Source organism: Theropithecus gelada, chromosome 15 (genome assembly GCF_003255815.1).
Source record: "Theropithecus gelada isolate Dixy chromosome 15, Tgel_1.0, whole genome shotgun sequence".
Lineage (NCBI taxonomy): Eukaryota > Metazoa > Chordata > Mammalia > Primates > Cercopithecidae > Theropithecus > Theropithecus gelada.
The window spans coordinates 88526680-88548708 of NC_037683.1; the positions used below are offsets into that span (position 1 = coordinate 88526680).

The window sequence follows — 22029 nt, forward strand, 5'->3', positions numbered from 1 at the left end:
CAAGTGAGTGCAAGCTAGTTAGAAATAAAGAAATAATGAGAGCTTACTGAGTCTGTAGAGAATGGCTAATGTAACAATATATTTTAAGGATTGAGATAGTTGGCTGGGCGTGGTGGCTCACACCTCTAATTCCAGCACTTTGGGAGGCCAAGGCTGGTGTATCACTAGGCCAGGAGATAGAGACAATCCTGAAACCCCGTCTCTACCAAAAATGCAAAGATTAACTGGGCACGGTAGCGCGCGCCTGTAGTTCCAGTTACTTGGGAGGCTGAGGCGGGAGAATTGCTTGAACCCAGTAGGCAGAGGTTGCAGTGAGCCGAGATCATGCCACCAAACTCCAGCCTGGCCACAGAGTGAGACTGTCTCAAAGTCGGCTTCATCCCTGGGATGCAAGGCTGGTTCAGCACACACAAATAAATAAACGTAATCCATCACATAAACAGAACCAATGACAAAAACCACATGATTATCTCAATAGATGCAGAAAAGGCCTTCAACAAAATTCAACAGCCCTTCATGCTAAAAACACTCAATAAACTAGGTATTGATGGAACGTATCTCAACATAATAAGGGCTATGTATGACAGACCCACAGCCAATATCATACTGAATAGGCAAAAACTGGAAGCATTCCCTTTGAAAACCTGCACAAGACAAGGATGCCCTCTCTCACCACTCCTATTCAACATAGTGTTGGAAGTTCTGGCCAGGGCAATCAGGCAAGAGAAAGAAATAAAGGGTATTCAATTAGGAAATGAGGAAGTCAAATTGTCCCTGTTAGTAGATGACATGATTGTATGTTTAGAAAACCCCATCGTCTCAGCCCAAAATCTCCTTAAGCTGATAAGCAACTTCAGCAAAGTCTCAGGATACAAAATCAATGTGCAAAAGTCACTAGCATTCCTATACACCAATAACAGACAGAGAGCCAAGTCATATGTGAATTCCCATTCACAATTGCTACAAAGAGAAAAAAATACCTAGGAATGCAACTTACAGGGATGTGAAGGACCTCTTCAAGGAGAACTACAAACCACTGCTCAATGAAATAAAAGAAGACACAAATAGAAGAACATTCCATGCTCATTGATAGGAAGAATCATTATAGTAAAAATGGCTGTACTGCCCAAGATAATTTATAGATTCATTGCTATCCCCATCAAGCTACCAATGACTTTCTTCACAAAATTGGAAAAAACTACTTTAAAGTTCATGTGGAACCAAAACAGAGCCTGCATTGCCAAGACAATCCTAAGCAAAAGGAAAAAAGCTGGAGGCATCATGCTACCTGACTTCAAACTATTCTGCAAAGTTACAGTAACCAAAACAGCATGGTACTGGTACCAAAACAGAGATATAGACCAATGGAACAGAACAGAAGCCTCAGAAATAACACTACACATCTACAACCATCTGATCTTTGACAAACCTGACAAAAACAAGAAATGGGGAAAGGATTCCCTATTTAATAAATGGTGCTGGGAAAATTGGCTAGCCATGTGTAGAATGCTGAAACTGGATCCCTTCCTTACACCTTACACAAAAATTAATTCAAGATGGTTTAAAGACTTAAATGTTAGACCTGAAACCATAAAAACCGTAGAAGAAAACCTAGGCAATACCATTCAGGACATAGGCATGGGCAAGGACTTCATGACTAAAACACTAAAAGCAATGGCAACAAAAGCCAAAATAGATAAATGGGATCTAACTAAACTAAAGAGCTTCTGCACGGCAAAAGAAATTACCATCAGAGTGAACAGGCAACCTACAGAACGGGAGAAAATTTTTGCAATCTACCCATCTGACAAAGGGCTAATATCCAGATCTACAAAGAACTCAAACAAATTTACAAGAAAAAAACAACCCCGTCAAAAAGTGGGCAAAGGATATGAACAGATACTTCTCAAAAGAAGACATCTATGCAGCCAAGACACGTGAAAAAATGCTCATCATCACTGGTCATCAGAGAAATGCAAATCAAAACCACAATGAGATACCATCTCACACCAGTTAGAATGGCGATTGTTAAAAAGTCAGGAAACAGCAGATGCTGGAGAGGATGTGGAGAAATAGGAATGCTTTTACACTGTTGGTGGGAGGGTAAACTAGTTCAACCATTGTGGAAGACAGTGTGGCGATTCCTCAAGGATCTAGAACTAGAAATACCATTTGACCCAGTGATCCCATTACTGGGTATATACCCAAAGGATTATAAATCATGCTACTATAAAGACACATGCACACTTATGTTTATTGTGGCACTATTCACAATAGCAAGGACTTGGAACCAACCCAGATGTCCATCAATGATACACTTGCTTAAGAAAATATGGCACATATACACAATGGAATACTATGCAGCCATAAAAAAGGATGAGTTCATGTCCTTTACAGGGACTTGGATGAAGCTGGAAACCATCATTCTCAGCAAACTATCACAAAGATAGAAAACCAAACACCACATGTTCTCATTCAGAGGTGGGAATTGAACCGTGAGATCACTTGGACACAGGGCTGGGAACATCACACACTGGGCTCTGTCAGGGGTTGGGGGCAGGGGGAGGGGTAGCATTAGGAGAAATACCTAATGTAAATGACGCGTTGATGGGTGCAGCAAACCAACATGGCACATGTATACCTATGTATCAAACCTGCACATGGTGTACATGTACCCTAGAGCTTAAAGTATAAAAAAAAGAAAATTGAGATGGTTGTCTGTAATCTTTTTGTTATGAATAAGCAAAAGATTGTCCAGTACATAATTTAAATTCCAGCATTGAAAGCAGCCTCAAGAGATCACACAGTTCAGACCTCCTTCCTGTGCTTTCCAAAGATACGTCCCCTGGATTCCACATGATTGAAGTAACTGCTTATTTCTGTGATTTTAGACCACTGGTTTGACAAAAACAAAATGAACCAGGAGTGGGGGGAAAAGACCCAGAAACCCTATTTGTAACAAAGTCTCAACAATGAGATACAATGGTATTAGATACATGCAAACACACACACACACACACACACACACACACCCCTACCAAAATACATAAATAATCCTAGATCTTGTAGCAAATTGTTGATTTATTCATTGTGACTGCAGCTCCTAGTAATGCTATTATTTGCAGGTGGTGAGTGTGGTATGGGATGGTATGGAGCAACATTTTCCAAATTGTGGTTGTGATCAATATATTTTTTGAAATTAAAGATGGAAAAACATCACAGTGCAGAATATATAAGGTCAATGTCCTATGATACTTGATGTATGTATGTATCACACACACATATACACACCTACAGACACACAAATACACATACAATGAATTCTACATATATTGGATTGTGATGTAATCTTTATTTCTTACTCTGAGTTCCAGTTAGAAAAGTTTGACAATCATCATTTTAGAGCTTTGTTCAAAAAGTGGAGACTCTCTGACTCACTGTGAGCTCTGCTATATCTATGTGCTTCCTGGAGAGGGAGCAACTTGCTAAGCTAGAGTCCTGTCCATTGGCATGGATATTTACTGTTCCACATGTTGGGAAAACCATGTGCAATAAAAATCAAACATATGAAACAATGGCTGTCATTGTACCACAGTACACCTTGTATCTTGGTTAAGGTTCTTAAATTACTCCTTTGAGTTTCCTAATTCACTTCAGGAAGGATTTGCTGCATTCCGTCTTTATGCTGTTACTTGCAAACCTTGGGAATAAACATAAAAAGAAATTAATGGAGAATTCCAATTCTCATTTTATTAAATCTTTACATCAACAACAGTAAATCTAAGGATGTTTAAATTACGGGGATTCTGGAGCCAAAAATGCTGGTTTCCTGTAAAGAACTAAATTGAGTCCAAGTCCCATTCTTTTAATCCCTGCATTAAATTTGAAGCATGCCTGAAAATATCAGATAGATATCCAAAATCACTTGTAATTGGTATAGTAATCCTTGACTTCAGGGAATGAAATAGTTTGAAGACTAGAATAAAACCACAAAGGGTAGCTGTCTGCAGTATAATCCTTGTTTTGGAGTGTTACCCTTGATGTGGGGAAAGTATTATTACCTTTAATCCCTTTTCTTAAACGAAGGAAGCCCATGGAATACTTGATTTGGCATAGAAATTCAATGATAAACCTACCACATTCTTATTACACAGCTCATATTGGAGAGCACACATTTTTTAGTGTAGTATTTCATTTTTGAAATATGTGAAATGTAAAAATGATTACATCCTTTGACTACACAAGTGACACTTCTGGGAATTTACTCCAGGGATATCATTCAAAAAGAAGAAAACCAACATAGAATACATGTAGATATTTTGTTATAGCATGTGATTTATCCATGTGAAACACCTGTAACAACAGTAAATAGACAACAATTGGGAAATGGTTAAGTGATCTTATGCTAATTTGGACTGCTGTCCTAGATAATTATACTATAATTTTATAATGAGATCATACTTTAAATTTAATGAGAACAATGCAAACATCTGATAATTAAATTTTATTTTGCAACTTCTTATTCCTTTGATTTGAAACTAGACATGTGACATCTTTCTTCTCTACTAAAAGGTCAATGTCAAGTCTTATATTTCTCTTCCGTGTACAAAACAGAACTCAGCCTTGATTTTTGTTTTTAACTGGAAGAGCTACTTAGTTTCATTATATAATGAACTCTATAAAGCTGCATAAAAATTAAATACTAATTTAAAAACAGAGATAAGCATGGCTGATTAACTACACTGCCCTTGCAGTCTTGTAAAGGAGAGATTAATGTGAACAGTAAAAAGACTGGATATGTACTCATTAAAATGTTAACACCAATGACTGGAGAGAACACAGGTAATTACTTGCTCCCTTTTGCTTTATAATAAACATTTAACAAGGCAGGGTGTGGTGGCTCATGCCTGTAATCCCAGCACTATGGGAGGCCAAGGCAGGCAGATTACCTGAGGTCAGGAGTTCAAGACCAGCCTAGCCAACATATGAAACCACGTCTTGACAAAAATACGAAAATTAGCAGGGCGTGGTGGTGCATACGTGTAATCCTAGCTACTCGGGAGGCTGAGGTAGGAGATTCGCCTGAACCCAGAAGGTGGAGGCTGCAGTGAGCTAAGATCACGCCACTGCACTCCAGCCTGGGCGACAGAACAAGATTCCATATCAGCCGGGCGCGGTGGCTCATGCCTGTAATCCCAGCACTTTGGGAGGCTGAGGCGGGCAGATCATGAGGTCAGGAGATCAAGACCATCCTGGCTAACATGGTGAAACCCCATCTCTACTAAAAAAAAATAAAAAATTAGCCAGGCGTAGTGGAGGGCCCCTGTGGTCCCAGCTACTCAGGAGGCTGAGGCAGGAAAATGAGATGAACCCAGGAGGCGGAGGTTGCAGTGAGCCGAGATAGCGCCACTGCACTCCAGCCTGGGTGACAGAATGAGACTCTGTCTCAAAAAAAAAAAAAAAAAAAAAGATGGAAAAAAGACTCCATATCAAAAAAATAAAAATAAATAAATAAATAAATAAAATAAAAAACCTTTAAAAATAATATGCTTTTATAATGAGGTGAAAATAAATGTTTTTAAAGGGAGTTTGAATGTTCCTGGTGGCTAGACTACTTTGTTTTAGTAAGAATAAGGAAATGATTAAATTTTGCCTCACGCTTTGGATTTAAATAAGGATTAAATTAAATGTATAACTCCATTCCCTTACTCTGCTGAATAATTTATTGTTTCATTAACAGTTAAACTCAGTCTTTCTTGTTTCCCCTTCATTATTATGACTTTATCATAATTATGATTTTATGTACTGAAGACTGAAAAATTAGCTAAGCAAGTTTATGAGATGTGAGAAAAAAAAAAAAACCCTGAAGATTAGTCATTGGAAACAGGAAAGGTCTCCCTAGCTGGCTCAGTGTGTGTCATACTCAGGGTTAAACCAGGCTACGCTGAGGGTACCTTCAGGACAGCTTTGCCAGGTTACTGTGGATGGAAGCACCAGGAAAGGTAATAGGTTACTAGAAATAAAACAGTAACTTATTTATGTAACTGAGAAAAAACAGCACAAATGTTAGAGGTAAGAAAAGCTGATGGATTTCTGTTTTTATCCCTCTTTTAAGTTTTTTTTTTTTTTTTTTAACTTTATCTAATATCTAGAAGCCTCAAATGGCATAGCTAAATACTTTCCTGCCTGCCTCTAGGATGTAGGGAAGGAAAGAGGAGGGGCATCACAACATTGGGAAATGCACTTTCTTGTGGGCTAGCAGCACCTGTCAAAACATGCCAGCTGTATTTGGGCCTTGGAACAGATGGTGAAGGCTCAATTTGGAATGGAACTGGTTGCAATTTACCTGAGCTACATGACCAAGGCTACTTTCATCTTTATCAGTAGGTAGGTCATGAGGCCAAACTCCAGTGTATGACTTAGTCATAAAGGAAAGTTGGACCCAAGCACTGGCCATCGCTGAGAAGACAAAGAGCTACAGGTGTCCAACAGCTGAAACACTTCTGGAAGTGCCTCATTAGGGACAGAAAGGGGGGCCAGTAACTCTCAGAGAAGTGGCTCTGGCTCATGTGCTATCATTTATGAAGGCTGAGCCCTTCCCTTCACCCCACACCCTCTATATCCACTCACGTTGGTGCTCTGAGATTCATTATGGGAGGCCTGACTTTCATCAAAGTAACAGACGGCAGGAGTGGGCGGGCATATCTGGCAAAGATTCTAAATTCTACTTGCAAGAAGAAAATTTAAAATGGTCCTGAAATTCCTTCAAATGGGTTCATGCCTATATGATGGGCTGATCCTGAAATCAACAATATTTAGGATCAATGAGCTGCCTAGTTGGGTTCAGTCTCTTATTGAGGAAGGACAACATTTGGATTAGGGCAGTTGCCTCTCACCAAAAAAACACATAATGTTCTTCACTGCTGGAGTGAGTCATACTGTCTTCTCTGAGCCAGTTGATGATTGCATTTTGCCGGTGTTAGCCATGGAAATTCTTTTAATTCAAATAGTTCAAATATAACAATAGCTAGATCTACAGTTCTGTCCTTCCAGCGTGTTTTTTCGACCTTCTTCTTCTGGTTTCTACCTCCTGCCCTGCTTTCTCTTTGGGAAATTTTTAAGTTTTTAATTTTCAGAGATAGGGCTGTCTGTCTCCCAGGCTGGAGTGCAATGGCACAATCATGGCTCACTGCAGCCTTGACCTCCTGGGCTCAAGCAATCCTCCCACCTCAATTTCCTGAGTAGCTGAGATTATAGGCGTGTGCTACTATGCCCTGCTAGTTTTTTTGTCGTTGTTGTTTTGTTTTTTTTGAGACAGAGTCTCACTCTGTCACCAGGCTGGAGTGCAGTGGCGCAGTCTCGGCTCACTGCAACCTCTGCCCCCTGAGTTCAAGAGATTCCCCTGCCTCAGTCTCCTGAGTAGCTGGGACTACAGGTGCACACTACCACATCCGGCTAATTTCTTGTATTTTAGTAGAGATGGGGTTTCACCATGTTGGCCAGGATGGTCTTGATCTCCGGACTTTGTGATCCACCTGCCTCGGCCTCCCAAAGTGCTGGGATTACAGGTGTGAGCCACCATGCCTGGCAGCTAATTTTTAAAAAATTTTAATTTTTGTAGAAACAGAGTCTCTCTCACTATGTTGCTCAGGCTGGTCTTGAACTCCTGGCCTCAAGCAATCCTCCCAATTTAGCCTCCCAAAGTGCTGGGATTACAAACATGAGCCATTGCACCTGGCCAGGGAAATTTTTAAAATCAGAAGGTCTTAGGTGGGGTGTTCAATTACAAGATGGGTTACGTGATCCAGACCTCGCCAATCAAAGTATGCCATCTCTCTGGCCATAATGATTGCTTTGGCAAGTCATGTGATCCAGCAGGACCAATCATCTGGGCTACAACAGAACACTGCTTTTTAGAAAATGATTTAAGATAAAGAATTTCAAATTTATGCAGAAGAAGTGAGAATAAATATGAACCTCCTTGTACTCAATACCCAGCTCCAACATTTATCAACTCGTGGTCAAATCTTGAAAAAGGTATCTTTTCACACTGGGACTGATGGACCTAGAAGGATGTTGTTGTCAACAGACATCAGGTCAGTGGAGAGCCTGACTTCAAAATAAACCCTAAATAGAAAGTAGAATAGAAGCAGAGTCCTGAGGACCTTATTTGAGTTCCTTAACCCATTAATGTTGGAGGTTGCAAATTTTTTTGTGTGAAAAACCAGACCTTGGTGATGACCTTGAGCATTAGGATATAAATAACTCCTACTAGCTTATAGTTCCAACAGTGGAACACTAGGCATAAACGGGTTAATCCAGCTGGGTCTGAAGCCACCATTACCCCTGTACTGTCTTTCTGCTGAAGCCATATTTAGGCAAATCTCTGGCACTTGCAGAAAGTGCTGTCCAATATGAAAACCTTAAATAAACACTTCATAATACTTTTTAAAATCTTTTGTTTATCTTTGAGGTATTTGGAAAGTAGAAATTTTATGGAAATCTTTAAGGGAATAAAAGAAACGGGGAGCTCTGGACATACTAAAACAAAATCATCAGCATTTTAATTATACTCTGCCCAAAGGATACTTCCAGTCCCATTTGGTACAACCATCTACTAAACATTTTAAAGTAAATCACATAAATAGCATTAAGAGATGTAACAAAGGGTACATGGTTTCACCCCTAAAAACAGACAGACAAACTAATTGAGGCTCGAAAACTTCCCCCCAGAATTTCTGATTCTGAATTATCCTCAAAGCAAAGAATGGATGAGCACAATCACTCCTACATTAGCATTATGGTATTCCATCCTTTCATATGTAATGAACTATTTTTCTGGCTGTTTCTCCTCTACCTTCCACTTTGTTAGCACAATACTTACACTTTTGCTTTGCTAGTTCTTGTATTAGATCTTCATATACTTGCAAAAAGAGGTCCTCTTCAGATTTTGTTCCATCTAGGTACACTACGAAGGGGAAAAGAGAGCGGTTCAAATGCTAACAGGCTTATTAATATACAATGTTTACTTTGGCACCCAACGTCTCTTGTAAATGCCAATAGGTTTAACCAAGGCACCCAGGACCATAACTTAAAAGAAAATTAATAGTGATTGAAGAAAGAAATAGATACTAGCCAGGTATAATAGGTTAAAAATGCTGGATTGTTACAGATAAATCCACACTGGCTTATGTGAAAATTATTTAATTAAAAGAGAAGAGAAAGAAAGAAGAAAAGAGGAATGAAACAGAAGAAAGTAAGTGGTGTTCTGCATATGGCACTTTTGATGCACTGAAGGTGTTCACCCAAAAGGGTCACTTAAGGAGTAATTCTTCAACATACTTAGACATGAGGATCACCTGGGAAGCTTCTTAAACCATGCAGCGGTCTGGGATCTGCAAAATATGTACTAACTCAGAATTCACCAGGCTCAGAAAATATGTATGTATGTGTGTGTGCGTGTGTGTGTGTGTATGTGTTTTCAGCTATCAGAGAAAAGATGTATTTTTAATAAAACTGGCATAAGCAGCTTTGGAGAAAAAGTAGATGTTGTCTAGGTTAAAGGAAGGAAAGGGCCTTCTGGTCAGAAAATAGCAGGGAGAGGCAAGAGCAATGATGCACCATTTGGAATGGCTAGAATAGGGGGAAGCTCTGGGAACGACATGAGATGAGATTCTAGAGCAAGACTGTACCTCAGTACCTCAGTCATTAGAGGCCTTGATGTCTGGCTGTTTGGATTGTATCTCAAAGATCTGGAGACGTCTCAAGGTATTCAAGCAGGGCAAGAGCCTGATTAGATTTGCATTTTAGGTAAAAGGGAGAGAAGGGAAGCAAGAGGATGTTCTTGCAACCAATGGTCCAAGGTGGACATGGTGCAGCTAGAATCTCAGCACCGGCCCTGGGGATACACTCCGTATGCATTCCACACGGCTCTGACATAGCTACCTATCCTGGAGGCCAACAGACTTCTCACAACACGGACAAGTCCCCTTTATTGTGAAAAGCATATATCAGTTCTAACTTCTTTGCCTTATAGAACAGCCTTCTGCCATCTTCTCTGCATTGAGTGCCCTATTCCAGTGATCTGTTCTTAGCTTAAGCCCACAGATCCGGATGCTTACCTCCAAATTGCTATGTATGTCTCCCAGGCACCTCAACCTTATTATATGCAAAACAGACATGCATTCCTCCCTTACAGGTCTGCAATGCCTTCACTTTTTTCTAACATCCATCAGTTGCTGAGGCATCTGTCATCTTCCCGCCCCCTCCATAGCTGTTCTATCACCCATTTCTACTGAGTGCAGGCGTCTAACATCACACCCTATAAATCTATCCTCCTCCATTCTCCACACAGCCAGAGGGGTCTTAACTAAAAAGAATTTGTATCAATCATGTCCTTGTTTAAAACTTCTCTCTAGAGAGCTTCCCACTTCTCTGAGAATAATGATCAAAGTCCTTACGTAGACTATTGGCCTTATAGGGTCTCGACCCTGCCTGTATCACCAGCATCAATCTGCTTCCTTGGTTTTCTTTACCAGAAAGTTTTCTCCACACCAGCTTTCTTTCAGGGGCTTCTCATTCCGTCCTGTCATCTGGTCCTTTCGTGTGCCATACCCACTTTCTGGGTTGATCTTCTATTCCCCAATCCATCTCCTTTGTTCAGTTAAACTCATCAAAGGTTGGTTAAATGTGACTTCCTCAAGGAAGCCTTCCCTGACTACTGGGATCTCGGCAGTCCCCTAGAGCTTGGTGTCACAGAACTTACAGCAGCTGGAAAGGACAGGCTGGTGTCTCTAGCACCTGTTTCCATGATAGAATGTCACCTGCATGACAGCAGGGGCTGGGTCTGCCTTATTCCCCTTAACATCTCCAGGGTAGCAGCAGAAGGCATTCATTCGATACTGGTGGAATGAATAACCATCCAGAGGCTGATGAGAGCCACAGAGAGAAACAGAAACCAGGAGAACCAGCTATGGAAGAGGAGAAGCCCAGAGGGTTCTTGCTTAAGTGTCCCTTTATACTTTTCTATGAGTCCTTTCTTTTCTATACTTTGAGGCAAATGACAAGTAAAAGGGGGACTTTTTGAACAGAGGGAGAAAAGGCACTTACCAACTTCCCATGTGATGTCTTGCATTTCTTGTCTGTGCTTTAGATACATGGGCCACACATGGCCATCAAAGTATCCCGGAGAGTCTGGAGGCTCATAGATCCTGGTACTATCAAAACACGTAGGAAACTTTATGTTGACAGAAACACACAATTGATAAAGTAAAATATGAATGGTCAGGATAATGGAGAAATCACTCAGAGGCTGAATCTAAACAGTGTGCTACATGTTTTAACTCAGTGGCAGTTAGAAAGACAGTAGTAACGTGGATTTAGTTCTCTGATCCTAAAATTAATTTTGTAATCCACTGACTATCATTCTTAATTATCCTTTTTCCTTCTAGTGCTTTATAAGAGAATTAAGAGACAAATAGTGTAAATAATGATGGAGAGACCACTATGTTGGATTAAGCTTTCAACTAATTGGTGTTCTCTGTAGCTGTGGCAGAACAGGCTCACTCACATTAAAATCATAATCACCATGGGCTTGTTTTGTTTGAGGATCTAGGAGAAATGAGTCAAAAGCTTGATATAAGGCCCTTTTCTTAGAAAGTAATTTGCATTACTTTGTGTGGATGACCATTTATGGAAAAAGGTTTTGCTCCTTTTATAAAGAAGAGTTAAGGCTTCCTGTGTCTGAAAACTGACATTGCTCAATAATGTTGCTGTCCTCATTTTTCTTCTAAATTTTTTGTTTTGAATTACAACTCACAAAGATGATTTCACAACTTACCTCCTCCTCCTTTTACATTCTTCATATGGAATAGTCAGGAAATAGCTTCTATTCCATATAGTGTCGAGGGGCCTAAAATAACAGCATACTTAGTTCACAAGGGTTTTTCTTCCCCCCATTCACTCAGAGCCAATATTAGAGTGGAGATGCTTACTTATAATTAAAAAGAAGAAAACCTTCGATGATTAAAATGGGAATTTCCTCAGCACTTTCCCGGTCTGTCGATACCACAGAGCGTCTTGCGCTTTCCATCCAGCAGGAAATGGTTGACATCATTTTTTCCATGTTAAGAGCTTCAAGCACTTCGAACAAACACACAAAAATATGCAATCAATATAGCAAAACATTTTGTGATGTGACTTTTTGTGATGCATATATCCAGGATTCTGTAAATGTATAGACCACCATTTTATTTCCCTTCAAAACTCCTAATAACAAATATTTTAGATGACACTTTGAAACTCTAATACTGATAAACCAGAGTGAAACGTTTTTATTATGGAAAATTTCAAACATACAAAAAAGTAAAGTACAGTGAACTCCTACGTCCCTAATACCAGCTCTGACAATCAGAAACCCATGGCTAACCTTGCTTTACTTGTAACTTTGATTCTCTCCTGACTACACAAAAATTTAAAATTTTTAGAAGATGAAATATCTACAGATAAGTTTGAAAGATACATGACTCATGGGGGGAAATATCTGTAATGTCCTTGGCAAAGAGTTAAGATATTTAATCAGCAAAGAGCTCTTCTAGATAAATAACTAAAAGTCAGACAATTTGTAAAGAATACAAATGTGTCATTGTCACACTCTAAAATGTACATACTTCTCGAGCTAATCATGATTTTAGAGAAGTAGCCTATAGCTTTTAAAATATGGTACTTAAACCAGTAGTATTAGCATCACCTGGGAACTTGTCAGAAAGGCAAATTCTCAGCTCCACTCCAGAACTACTTAATTGAGCCAACAGCACTTAAGAGTGTTTTTTAGCGGAAGGTTTTTCAATGATGGATTAATTTATTTAATAGACATAGGACTATCAAGGTTTTTTTTTCTTTGTTCTGGTGTTAGTTTTGGTAAGTGATGTCTTTCTAGGAAATTGTCAATTTCACCTAACTTTTCAAACTTATTTGTATAATGAGTGTTCATAATATCCTTTTATCTCTTTAATGTCTGTAGGGTTTACAGTGATATTACCTTTTTTGCTTTTGGAATTTGTAATCTGTTCCATCTCTATATTTTTTATCAGACTTAGTTAATCTGGGGATTGCTCAGATTCTTGAAGTTTTATGTCTTAAACCAAATTTGAGAATTTTTTTTTTTTTTTTTTTTTTTGAGACGGAGTCTCGCTCTGTTGCCCAGGCTGGAGTGCAGTGGCCGGATCTCGGCTCACNCCCCCCCCCGCCTTTTTTTTTTTTTTTTTTTTTTTTTTTTGAGACGGAGTCTCGCTCTGTCACCCAGGCTGGCTTGCAGTGAGCCGAGATCCGGCCACTGCAAGCTCCGCCTCCCGGGTTCACACCATTCTCCGGCCTCAGCCTCCCGAGTAGCTGGGACTACAGGCGCCCGCCACCTCGCCCGGCTAGTTTTTTGTGTTTTTAGTAGACACGGGGTTTCACCGTGTTAGCCAGGATGGTCTCGATCTCCTGACCTCGTGATCCACCCGTCTCGGCCTCCCAAAGTGCTGGGATTACAGGCTTGAGCCACCGCACCCGGCCAGTTTTTTTTGTTTTTTAAACCATTACCTCTTCGAATACTTTTTTAGTCCCACACTTTCTCCTGAGACTTCAAAGATATGAATATTAGATCTTTCATTATTGTTCCACATTTTTATTCATTTATTTTCAGTCTATTCTCTCTCTGTTGAGAATAATTTGTATTGTTCTGTCTTTAAGTTCACTAATTATTTTCTCTGTCGTACTTACTTTGCTACTGAGCCAATCCAGTGAGTTTTCAAATTTTGATTAATGTATTTTTTCCATTCTAAAATTTCCATCTGGTTCTTTTTTCAAATCTTCTATTTCTTTACTGAGGCATTCTAGGTTTTCACTTGTTTCAAGCCTGTTTGCAATACTATGTTTAGAGCCTTTTAATAACGCTGCTTTAAATTCTTTGCCAGATAATTTCAACATCTGTGTCATCACGGTATTGGTGTCTATTGATTCATTTTTCTTGGTCAAGTTGAAACTTTTTTGGTTCTTGGTATAACAAGTGATTCTCAGTTGTGTCCAGGACATTTTAGATCCTGTGTTATAAGGCTGTAGATCCTATTTAATCCTCTTTTGCAGGCAGTCACCCTGTTCCGGTATAGCTTGCAGGTTCAGGTGGGGGCGGATGCTCTGCTTCCTGCTAGGCCCTGCTGATGCTGTGTTGCGGGGGAAGTTGGTCCATTGTGGGAAGAGGGGGTCAAGGAGAGTGCCGGTTAAGTTTCATTGCTGCTAGCTGTGGGCAGAAGTTCATCTTTCCACTGGGTTCCGCTGACAGGAGCTGACACCACCTGAGTAAGGAAGGTGAAGTGCCAACCTGCTCCATTGCACACTGCCTCCTTCCACCTGAGTACTGCCAGGTGGAGGCGAAAGTGCAGCTCCCCATTTGGTTCCACTGATCCAACCCCCATGGGTGATGTGGAGGTGACGATCCAGCATCACCCTGCCTTGCTAATGCTGGATGGATCTTCTGGAAGTCCAGCTCCGCACCCAGCTAACACCATGAAGGGAGGACGGTTTTGCCTTTTGTGTCTGGCTAGAGTAGGGTGGATATTATCAAAAAGGTTTTCTGTTCTGGTAGGCCACCCTTTTCCTTGTTCCTTTTTTAGCCTGTGCCCATGGATGGTTCCATGTTGTATACTTCTCCTGTATAGGTAGGAAGCAAAAAGAAAACCCAGGGATCCCATAGCCATGTCATTCCTCACCTCCTGGGATCTCTAGCCAGCATGCTTTCTTTTTTCCCTTCAGTCTTCCTTCGTCTGTTTGTTGCATTATGTCCAGGGTTTTTCATTGTAGGAGGGAGGACCAGTGAGCAATGGGACTAATCCATCTTGGCTGGAACCAGCAGTCTTTCTAGTTTTGATATATTTTTGTGATCATTCATTAAAAATATTTTCTAATTTTCATTGTGATTTAGCTTTTGACCCAAGGAATAGATATGTGTTTTGCTTCAGATAAAATACAATGATGTTTGGGATTTGCTTGAAAACAATATAGATGAAATATAATTGGTCAAAATTTCATCTTATTAAAACTGGATGGTGAACTCATGAGAGAGTTCATTATACTTTTCTGCTGACCTCTGCATATGTTTGAAATTTTCCATTAGCAAAAGTTTTTGAAAATCAGAAAAAAGGGTAATGCTTACTTTTCAAACACTTGGTTATTGCTTTTTAATTTCCTTCATAGTGATTACAGAGTATCTTTATATTTCTTCAATCCATAAAGTGTATTAGGACTTACTCCATGCCCTTGCATATATGGACTATTTGGGGTAATATATTCCATGTACTCAAGAAAAAAAATATGTATTCTGCTGTTATTAGGTGCATGTTCTGTACATGTCAGTTTTTGGTCAAGTTAGTTAATTGTATTGTTCAAATCTGTTATATCATTGGTAATTTTTGTCTGCTAGTCCCATTAGTGGCTGTTACGAGCTGAATGTGTCCTCCTATGTTAAAGTCCTCCTGCCCAGTTCTCCAGAATGTGACTTTATTTGGAAATATGGTCATTACAGATACAATCAGTTAAGGTGAGGTCACACTGGAGTAGGGTGGGCACCTGATCCAATATGACTGATTACAGAAGGAGAAAATTCAGACACACATATGGGGACACTACCATGTGGAGATGAAGTCAGGGACTGGGGTGATGCAGCCGAAGCCAAGGCTGCCAGAGATTTCAGCAAACACCAGAAGCCAGGAGAGGGGCACTGAAAAGAGTCTCTCTCACAGCCTCAGAGGGAGCCCACCCTGCTGACACCTGGATCTTAGACTTCTGGCCTCTCGAATTGTGAGACAATAATTTTCTGTTGTTTCAGGCATTCTGTGGTACTTTGCTATGTTGCCCTAGCAAACTAATACACAAAGGAAGTTGTGTTAAAATCCCCCTCATTAGCTGCGCGTGGTGGCTCACACCTGTAATCCCAGCACTTTGGGAGGCTGAGGTGGGCAGATCACCTGAGGTCAGGAGTTCAAGACCAGCCAGCCTAGCCAACCTGGGGAAACCCCATCTCTATTTAAAAAAAAAAAAAAAAAAAAAAAAATTAGCCAGGCATGGTGGTTCATGGCTGTAGTCCCAGCTACTTGGGAGGCTGGGGCATGAGAATTGTTTGAACCTGGGCAGCAGAGGTTGCAGTGAGCCAAGATCATACCACTGCACTCCAGCCTGGGTGTCAGAGTGAGACTCCATCTCAATAAAAAACCAACCAACCAACAAACAAAAAACTCCCACGCCAATTGTGGATTTGTGTCTCTTTCTCCTCTTAGCTCTGTCAGTGTTTAATGCATTTTAATGTTATGTTATTAGGTAGATAAAAATTTTAGGTTGTTTTATTTTCCTGTCGAAGTAACTCATTTCTCTCTATCTCAGTAAAACTCAGCCTTAAAGTTTACTTTGTCTGGTATTAGTACAGTTGCTAGAGTTATAACAGTTCTTTCGGTAGGTGTTTCCATCATGGATCTTTTTCTAGCCTTTTACTGCCTATATTTCTATGTCCTTATGCTTAAGTCCATTTCTTTCGGTTTTTTTCTTTTTTGAGACAGAGTCTCGCTCTGTTGCCCAGACTGGAGTGCAGTGGCGCAACCTTGGCTCACTGCAACCTCTGCCTCCCAGGTTCAAGTGATTCTCCCGCCTCGGCTACCCGAGTAGCTGGGACTACAGTTGTGAGCCACCGCACCCAACTATTAAGCCTTTCTCTTTTAAGGAACTTACTGTTGGCTTAGAAAAAAAAAAATACCAGTGTGACAATTTTTGGAGTATTTTACTTCCTTTCACTTAATGTGGCTACTGGTATATTTGGACTTAAATCTATCATCTTACTATTATTTTCTATTTTTCCACCATCTTTTGAATTTTTTTTTTTTTTTTGACACAGTCTCACTCTGTCAGCTAAGCTGGAGTGCAGTGGCATATCTCGGCTCACTATAGCCTTTGCCTCCCAGGCTCAAGTGATCCTCCTGCCTCGGTCTCCTCTCCTCGGTAGCTGGGACCACAGGTGCATACCACCACACCCAGCTGATTTTTGTATTTTTTGTAGAGACACGGTTTTGCCACATTGCTCAGACTGGTCTTGAACCCCTTGGACCCAAGTAATCTACCCACCTTGGCCTCCCAAAGAGCTGGGCTTACACGTGTGAGCCACCGTACCCGGCCATCCTTTGATTTTTAATTTTTGTTTTGATTTCTTTCATATTAATCAACTATATTCCATTGAAAATATAATTATTTCCTCTACAAACTTGATGGTTCCACATTTTAAAACTATCCTGTTTGTGCTTAGATAGACTTGACTAGTACTTTGATTTACCTTAAATTTGTGCATTTACCTAAAATGTTCAAATCTTTCCTTAAGATAGATTCCTGATGTGAGATGCTTGAAGTCATGGCATGAACATGCTAAGTTTGGGACACATGCTCAACATCCTTTCTAGAAAGGCTGTACCAATTTATCTATATACTTCCATCTAAAGTATATTAGGGCCTTTGTTTTACTGAGCCCGTGCTATCACTGGATAATTCTCATTGCTTTAAACATCTTCGTTTACTTGGTAAGTGGGAAAAAAAGTAATTTACAGTTCTTTAAGGTTGACTTTTATCGTACATTTATCAATCCAATAACTGACTGCTTCTATGAAGAGCTTATTCACAACCTTAGGCCCTTTTCCTACTGGGATATTAGTTTTTCTTACCAGTTTGTAAGAATTCATTAAAAATTAGAAATAGTAATTCTTTTCCAATTGTTGAAAACTGTTTTACCCTGTTTTTCACCCTTCCTTTGCAATGATTTTTCTCACTAACCTCTGGACGAGAGGAAGAGAAGAAAAAAAAAAAGAAAAAATGATCCTGGCTGCAACTCAAGCTGCAGGAACAGAGAGTGAGTCAAGAATTTTGCCTCTCATAAAACTATTATGTGTCTGTAAGAACTGATCATATAACACTTTTCCTAAAAGATTATCAGTTAAAAATAGAGAACATACTTTATGACTTTTTAAGAGAGCTCCCTCTGTTACTAGTTTGTATAAGTACTCAATGATCATCTTTTTAATTGTAAAGGTTAATAAGACCACCAAATATTAAACAGCCTATTAGCATGATATTCTCTACAGAAAATGTTTTAGGATAGACTGTAATCCTTTGGCCTCAAAACTGTTAGCTTGGAGTAAGGAATGAGGAGAATCCATGTAAAATATGTTCACAAAACTTTCTGAACAGTGAAAAAAACAAAACCAAACCACAGCTGTCTAGTACTTTGGCCACCAGGAAGGAAAGCTGAAAGAATGAGAGAATATAGTTTGCTCCAGGCAAAATTCTGTCATGGGGTGGTTAAGGGTGACCAATATAGCTACTTATACATCTCCATAACAGGAATAGGCAGAGGGACAGCAAGTTTAACTTGCTTCAGAAGAAAACCCTATGATTCCACGTGGAGAAAGGGGAACCTTCATACACTATTGGGAGGAATGTAAATTAGTACAGTCACTATGCAGGAGTACAGAGATTCCTCAAAAAATTAAAAATAGAACTACCGCATGATCCGGCAATTCTATTACCAGGTATATATCCAAAATAAAAGAAATCAATCTATCCAAGAAATATCTGCACCGCCATGTTTATTGCAGCACTATTCACAAATAGCCAGAATATGAAATGAACCTAAGTACCCATCGATGAAGAAAGGGATAAAGTAAGTATGGTGCGTATATGTAATGGAATATCATGCAGCCATAAAAAAAATGAAGTCGTCATTTGCAGCAACATGGATGGAACTGGAGGCCATTATGTTAAATGAAGTAAGTCAGGCACAGAAAGACAAATATCACATATCCTAATGCATATGTGGGAGCTAAAAAAAGTGGATTTCATGAAGATAGAGAGTAGACTGGTGGTTACCAGAGGCCTGAAAGGGGAAGCAGGTGAGGGGAATGAAGGGAGAAAAAAAAATATATTTATTACCAATGAACTGTACACTTAAGATTGGTAAAGATAGTAAATTATATAGGCATATTTTACCTCAATTAAAAAGAAGAAAAATCTATCATTCCCGTGTTTTCAGTTTTAAAAATATACATATTTTTGAGACAGGGTCTCACTCTGTCACCCAGGCTGGAGTAGAGTGGTGCGACCTGGGTTCACTGCAGACTCAGCCTCCTGGGCAAAGTGATCCTCCCACCTTAGCCTCCAAAGTAGCTGTGACTACAGGCATGCACCACCACATCTGGCTAATTTTTGCATTTTTTGGGGTAGAGATGGAATCTCCCTGTGTTGCCCAGGCTGGTCTCAAACTCCCGAGCTCAAGTGATCTGCCTGCCTCGGCATTCCAAAGTGCTGGCATTACAGGTGTGAGCCTCCAAGTCTGGCCCCAATGTTTTCAGTTTTAAATATAAAACTGGAAAAAGGTTTTCACTTATTTAAATAGTTGAACAGAAATCAGAAACCTACAAAGGCAGGCTTAAAGTACAGCAATATATTTAAACACATTTTAAGACTGCCTTCACAGATACAGTAAAGCTCTTTTTTTTAATTTTTGTTTCACAGAACCATCAAGTTCAACATAGTGAAGTTCTTTGGGTTTGAAAAAGAAAATGAACATAAGCATACAATATTTGACAAGCAAATCTACTTACCATCATACTGCAAAAATCCATTTTTGTCTGTCTCTATCTCAGACTCTGGCTGGAAAAATAATAAAGTACCCATCAAAATAGTGTGTAGGAAAGAAATAATACAATTATAGACTAAAGAGGAGATAAGTTTTTAATAAATGCTTTGGATGAGCAATTAAAGATCAGCACTGATAGACAGTGCCATCTAGTGGATACGTGGCACCATTGCACTGAGCCTAATTTCAATACAAACGGTACATCACTCGCCAAAGACTTCTTGGATGTAATTCAATTAACTTGGTGGTTAAACCGTTTTGTATTAAATAAATAATTAAGAAGTTTTATAGATACCTTGAAAAAATCATCCTGAGATATGACACTGCAATTTGGGAGGTGTTTCTGCAAATTCTTAGCCAGTGTTGTTTTCCCACCATTTGTCACACTGAAGCAAAGAAAAGTACCAAGAAGGAAAAACCATTAAAAATCATTAAACACTTTTTTTTCTTTTTTGAGAGATGGGGTCTCGCTGTGTCACCAAGGCCGAAGTGCATCGGTGCGATCTTGGCTCACTGTAACCTCTGATTCCTGGGTTCAAGTGATTCTCCTGCCTCAGCCTCCCGAGCAGCTGGGATTACAGGTGCCACAACCATACCCGGATAATTTTTGTATTTTTAGTAGAGATGGGGTTTCGCCATGTTAGACAGGCTGGTCTGGAACTCCTGACCTCAGGTGATCCACCCGCCTGGGCCTCCCGAAGTGCTGGGATTACAGGCATGAGCCACAGGGCCTGGCCAAAAAATCATTAAACACTTTAAAATATTTTTAAAGAGGATATTTAAAGCAATATTTGATATTTAAGAAAAAAAGATTTCTTTCATAGATAGTGCCTTAAACCACAGGCACCAGCAGATCTGATGTACTAAACGATAAGAAATAAGCTGGGAAGGATGAAGGAGAAAGGTAATTGCCGAGTAAGTGAACTGAGTAACACTAACACTTAAAAATACAGACACTGTGTTGGAAGCGAAATGTTTTTTTGCCTATGTCAAAATATTCACATGGTTCATATGCAACACAGAGAATATGAGTAGCACGTTTTAGTGCAAGTGTATAAAACTACATATGGTCACTGTGATTTTGCTTCAAGGCACAGTGGAAAAAACAGGAGTGGCTTAGTATAAGCCCACCTACCATGAAGTCACATTTCCTCTGTGGTGCCTCCTTTTCCCCATCTCTCTCCACCTGGGGGCCAGCTGGGAGGTCCGCTGTAGCTTATCCCATCAGGCCAGTTATTTGTCCCTTCTGGCCGGACCGTGAAGTCCAGGAGAAGGGGCACTGAGTCACTCCTCTTTAGATCTAGTTTCCCAGCGTCTAGGAGACCACACGGGAGGGAGGCACTTCCCTACTCAGTCGTTTATTGAAAGAGTGTTTTAACCTGGGACTCATGTCTGTAAATATAAGTCAGGGCATTTGTGAACTTGAACGAGAAAAAAATTATACCTTTAATTTCACTGAATTCTAACAGAAATTTAGCATCTCCTTTAATTATAAATATAAGTGATATAAGTACCCCTGACATTCACCAAGAGAAATCACAGATATTTTCATATTATGTTGCAGTTGGGGTGGATATCTTGAAGTATCATCAATGTTCATTATTACTTCTGATTTGTGGCATTGTTTAGACCCACCTCTGGGTATTGTTATTTAATATATTGACATAGAAGATTATATATCACAATATCACAAATTTGTTTTTAAAAATAATTTTATAACTATATTTCAATATAACCAATTTCCTTTGTATTCCTGTATTTTATTTTGTACACTTAAAACTATTACTCTGAGGTCAAGATTTCACCATACCACCAAATGTTCACAGCACAAAAAAACTCCTGACTACACATCTATTTGTAAGAAACTTTGCTTAATCCCAGATGAGATCAATCCACAAATACTTATAATCTAGAAAAGGGAAAATGAACTAACATCCATTCATCAAAATGGCCTGCATATAACTCTACTATTACATTATACCTCAAGGTAGAAGGAACCTGATTCACAAGATTTCTCATTTAACCTTACGATACACGTTTGGGTAGGATATGGGCCATCTCTTTGAAAATAAGGAAAAGGGAGTGGGTGCTACCCTATGTATCGAGAAAATATTACAACTTTTCCCCCTCTTTAACAAAAATGTCTGTAAACTATACCAAGTGTCCATAGTTTAGGTATTAAGTTTTGGTTTAAATGAGATACTGAACGGGAGTGATTTTATTACAATATGAACAATCTGGCTAGAAAAAAAATCTGTCATTTTCTAGACTTATCTCTGTTAAGATCATGCAGTCAAACCAACAGTAGTAATTAGATCCTTTCT

General features: G+C 39.5%; 1 protein-coding gene across 4 annotated transcripts in view; it reads right to left on the reverse strand.

Moving 5' to 3' along the window:
- Positions 1-2714: 2714 nt before the first annotated feature.
- NMRK1 (nicotinamide riboside kinase 1) overlaps positions 2715-22029 on the reverse strand; it is a 29104-nt gene continuing 9789 nt past the window's right edge. The window contains exons 3-10 of one of the 4 annotated variants that reach the window (XM_025360028.1): positions 20841-21097; positions 20001-20091; positions 19671-19719; positions 11994-12141; positions 11840-11911; positions 11110-11216; positions 8885-8968; positions 2715-3700 (exon numbers count right to left, since the gene is read on the reverse strand). In XM_025360028.1, the coding sequence (XP_025215813.1) occupies positions 3681-3700; positions 8885-8968; positions 11110-11216; positions 11840-11911; positions 11994-12141; positions 19671-19719; positions 20001-20091; positions 20841-20881 (612 nt within the window). In that variant the 5' untranslated portion in view covers positions 20882-21097 and the 3' untranslated portion in view covers positions 2715-3680. Of the gene's footprint in view, positions 3701-8884; positions 8969-11109; positions 11217-11839; positions 11912-11993; positions 12142-19670; positions 19720-20000; positions 20092-20840; positions 21127-22029 lie in introns of all 4 variants that reach the window. The other 3 variants (XM_025360029.1, XM_025360031.1, XM_025360030.1) reach the window with 3 other exon arrangements.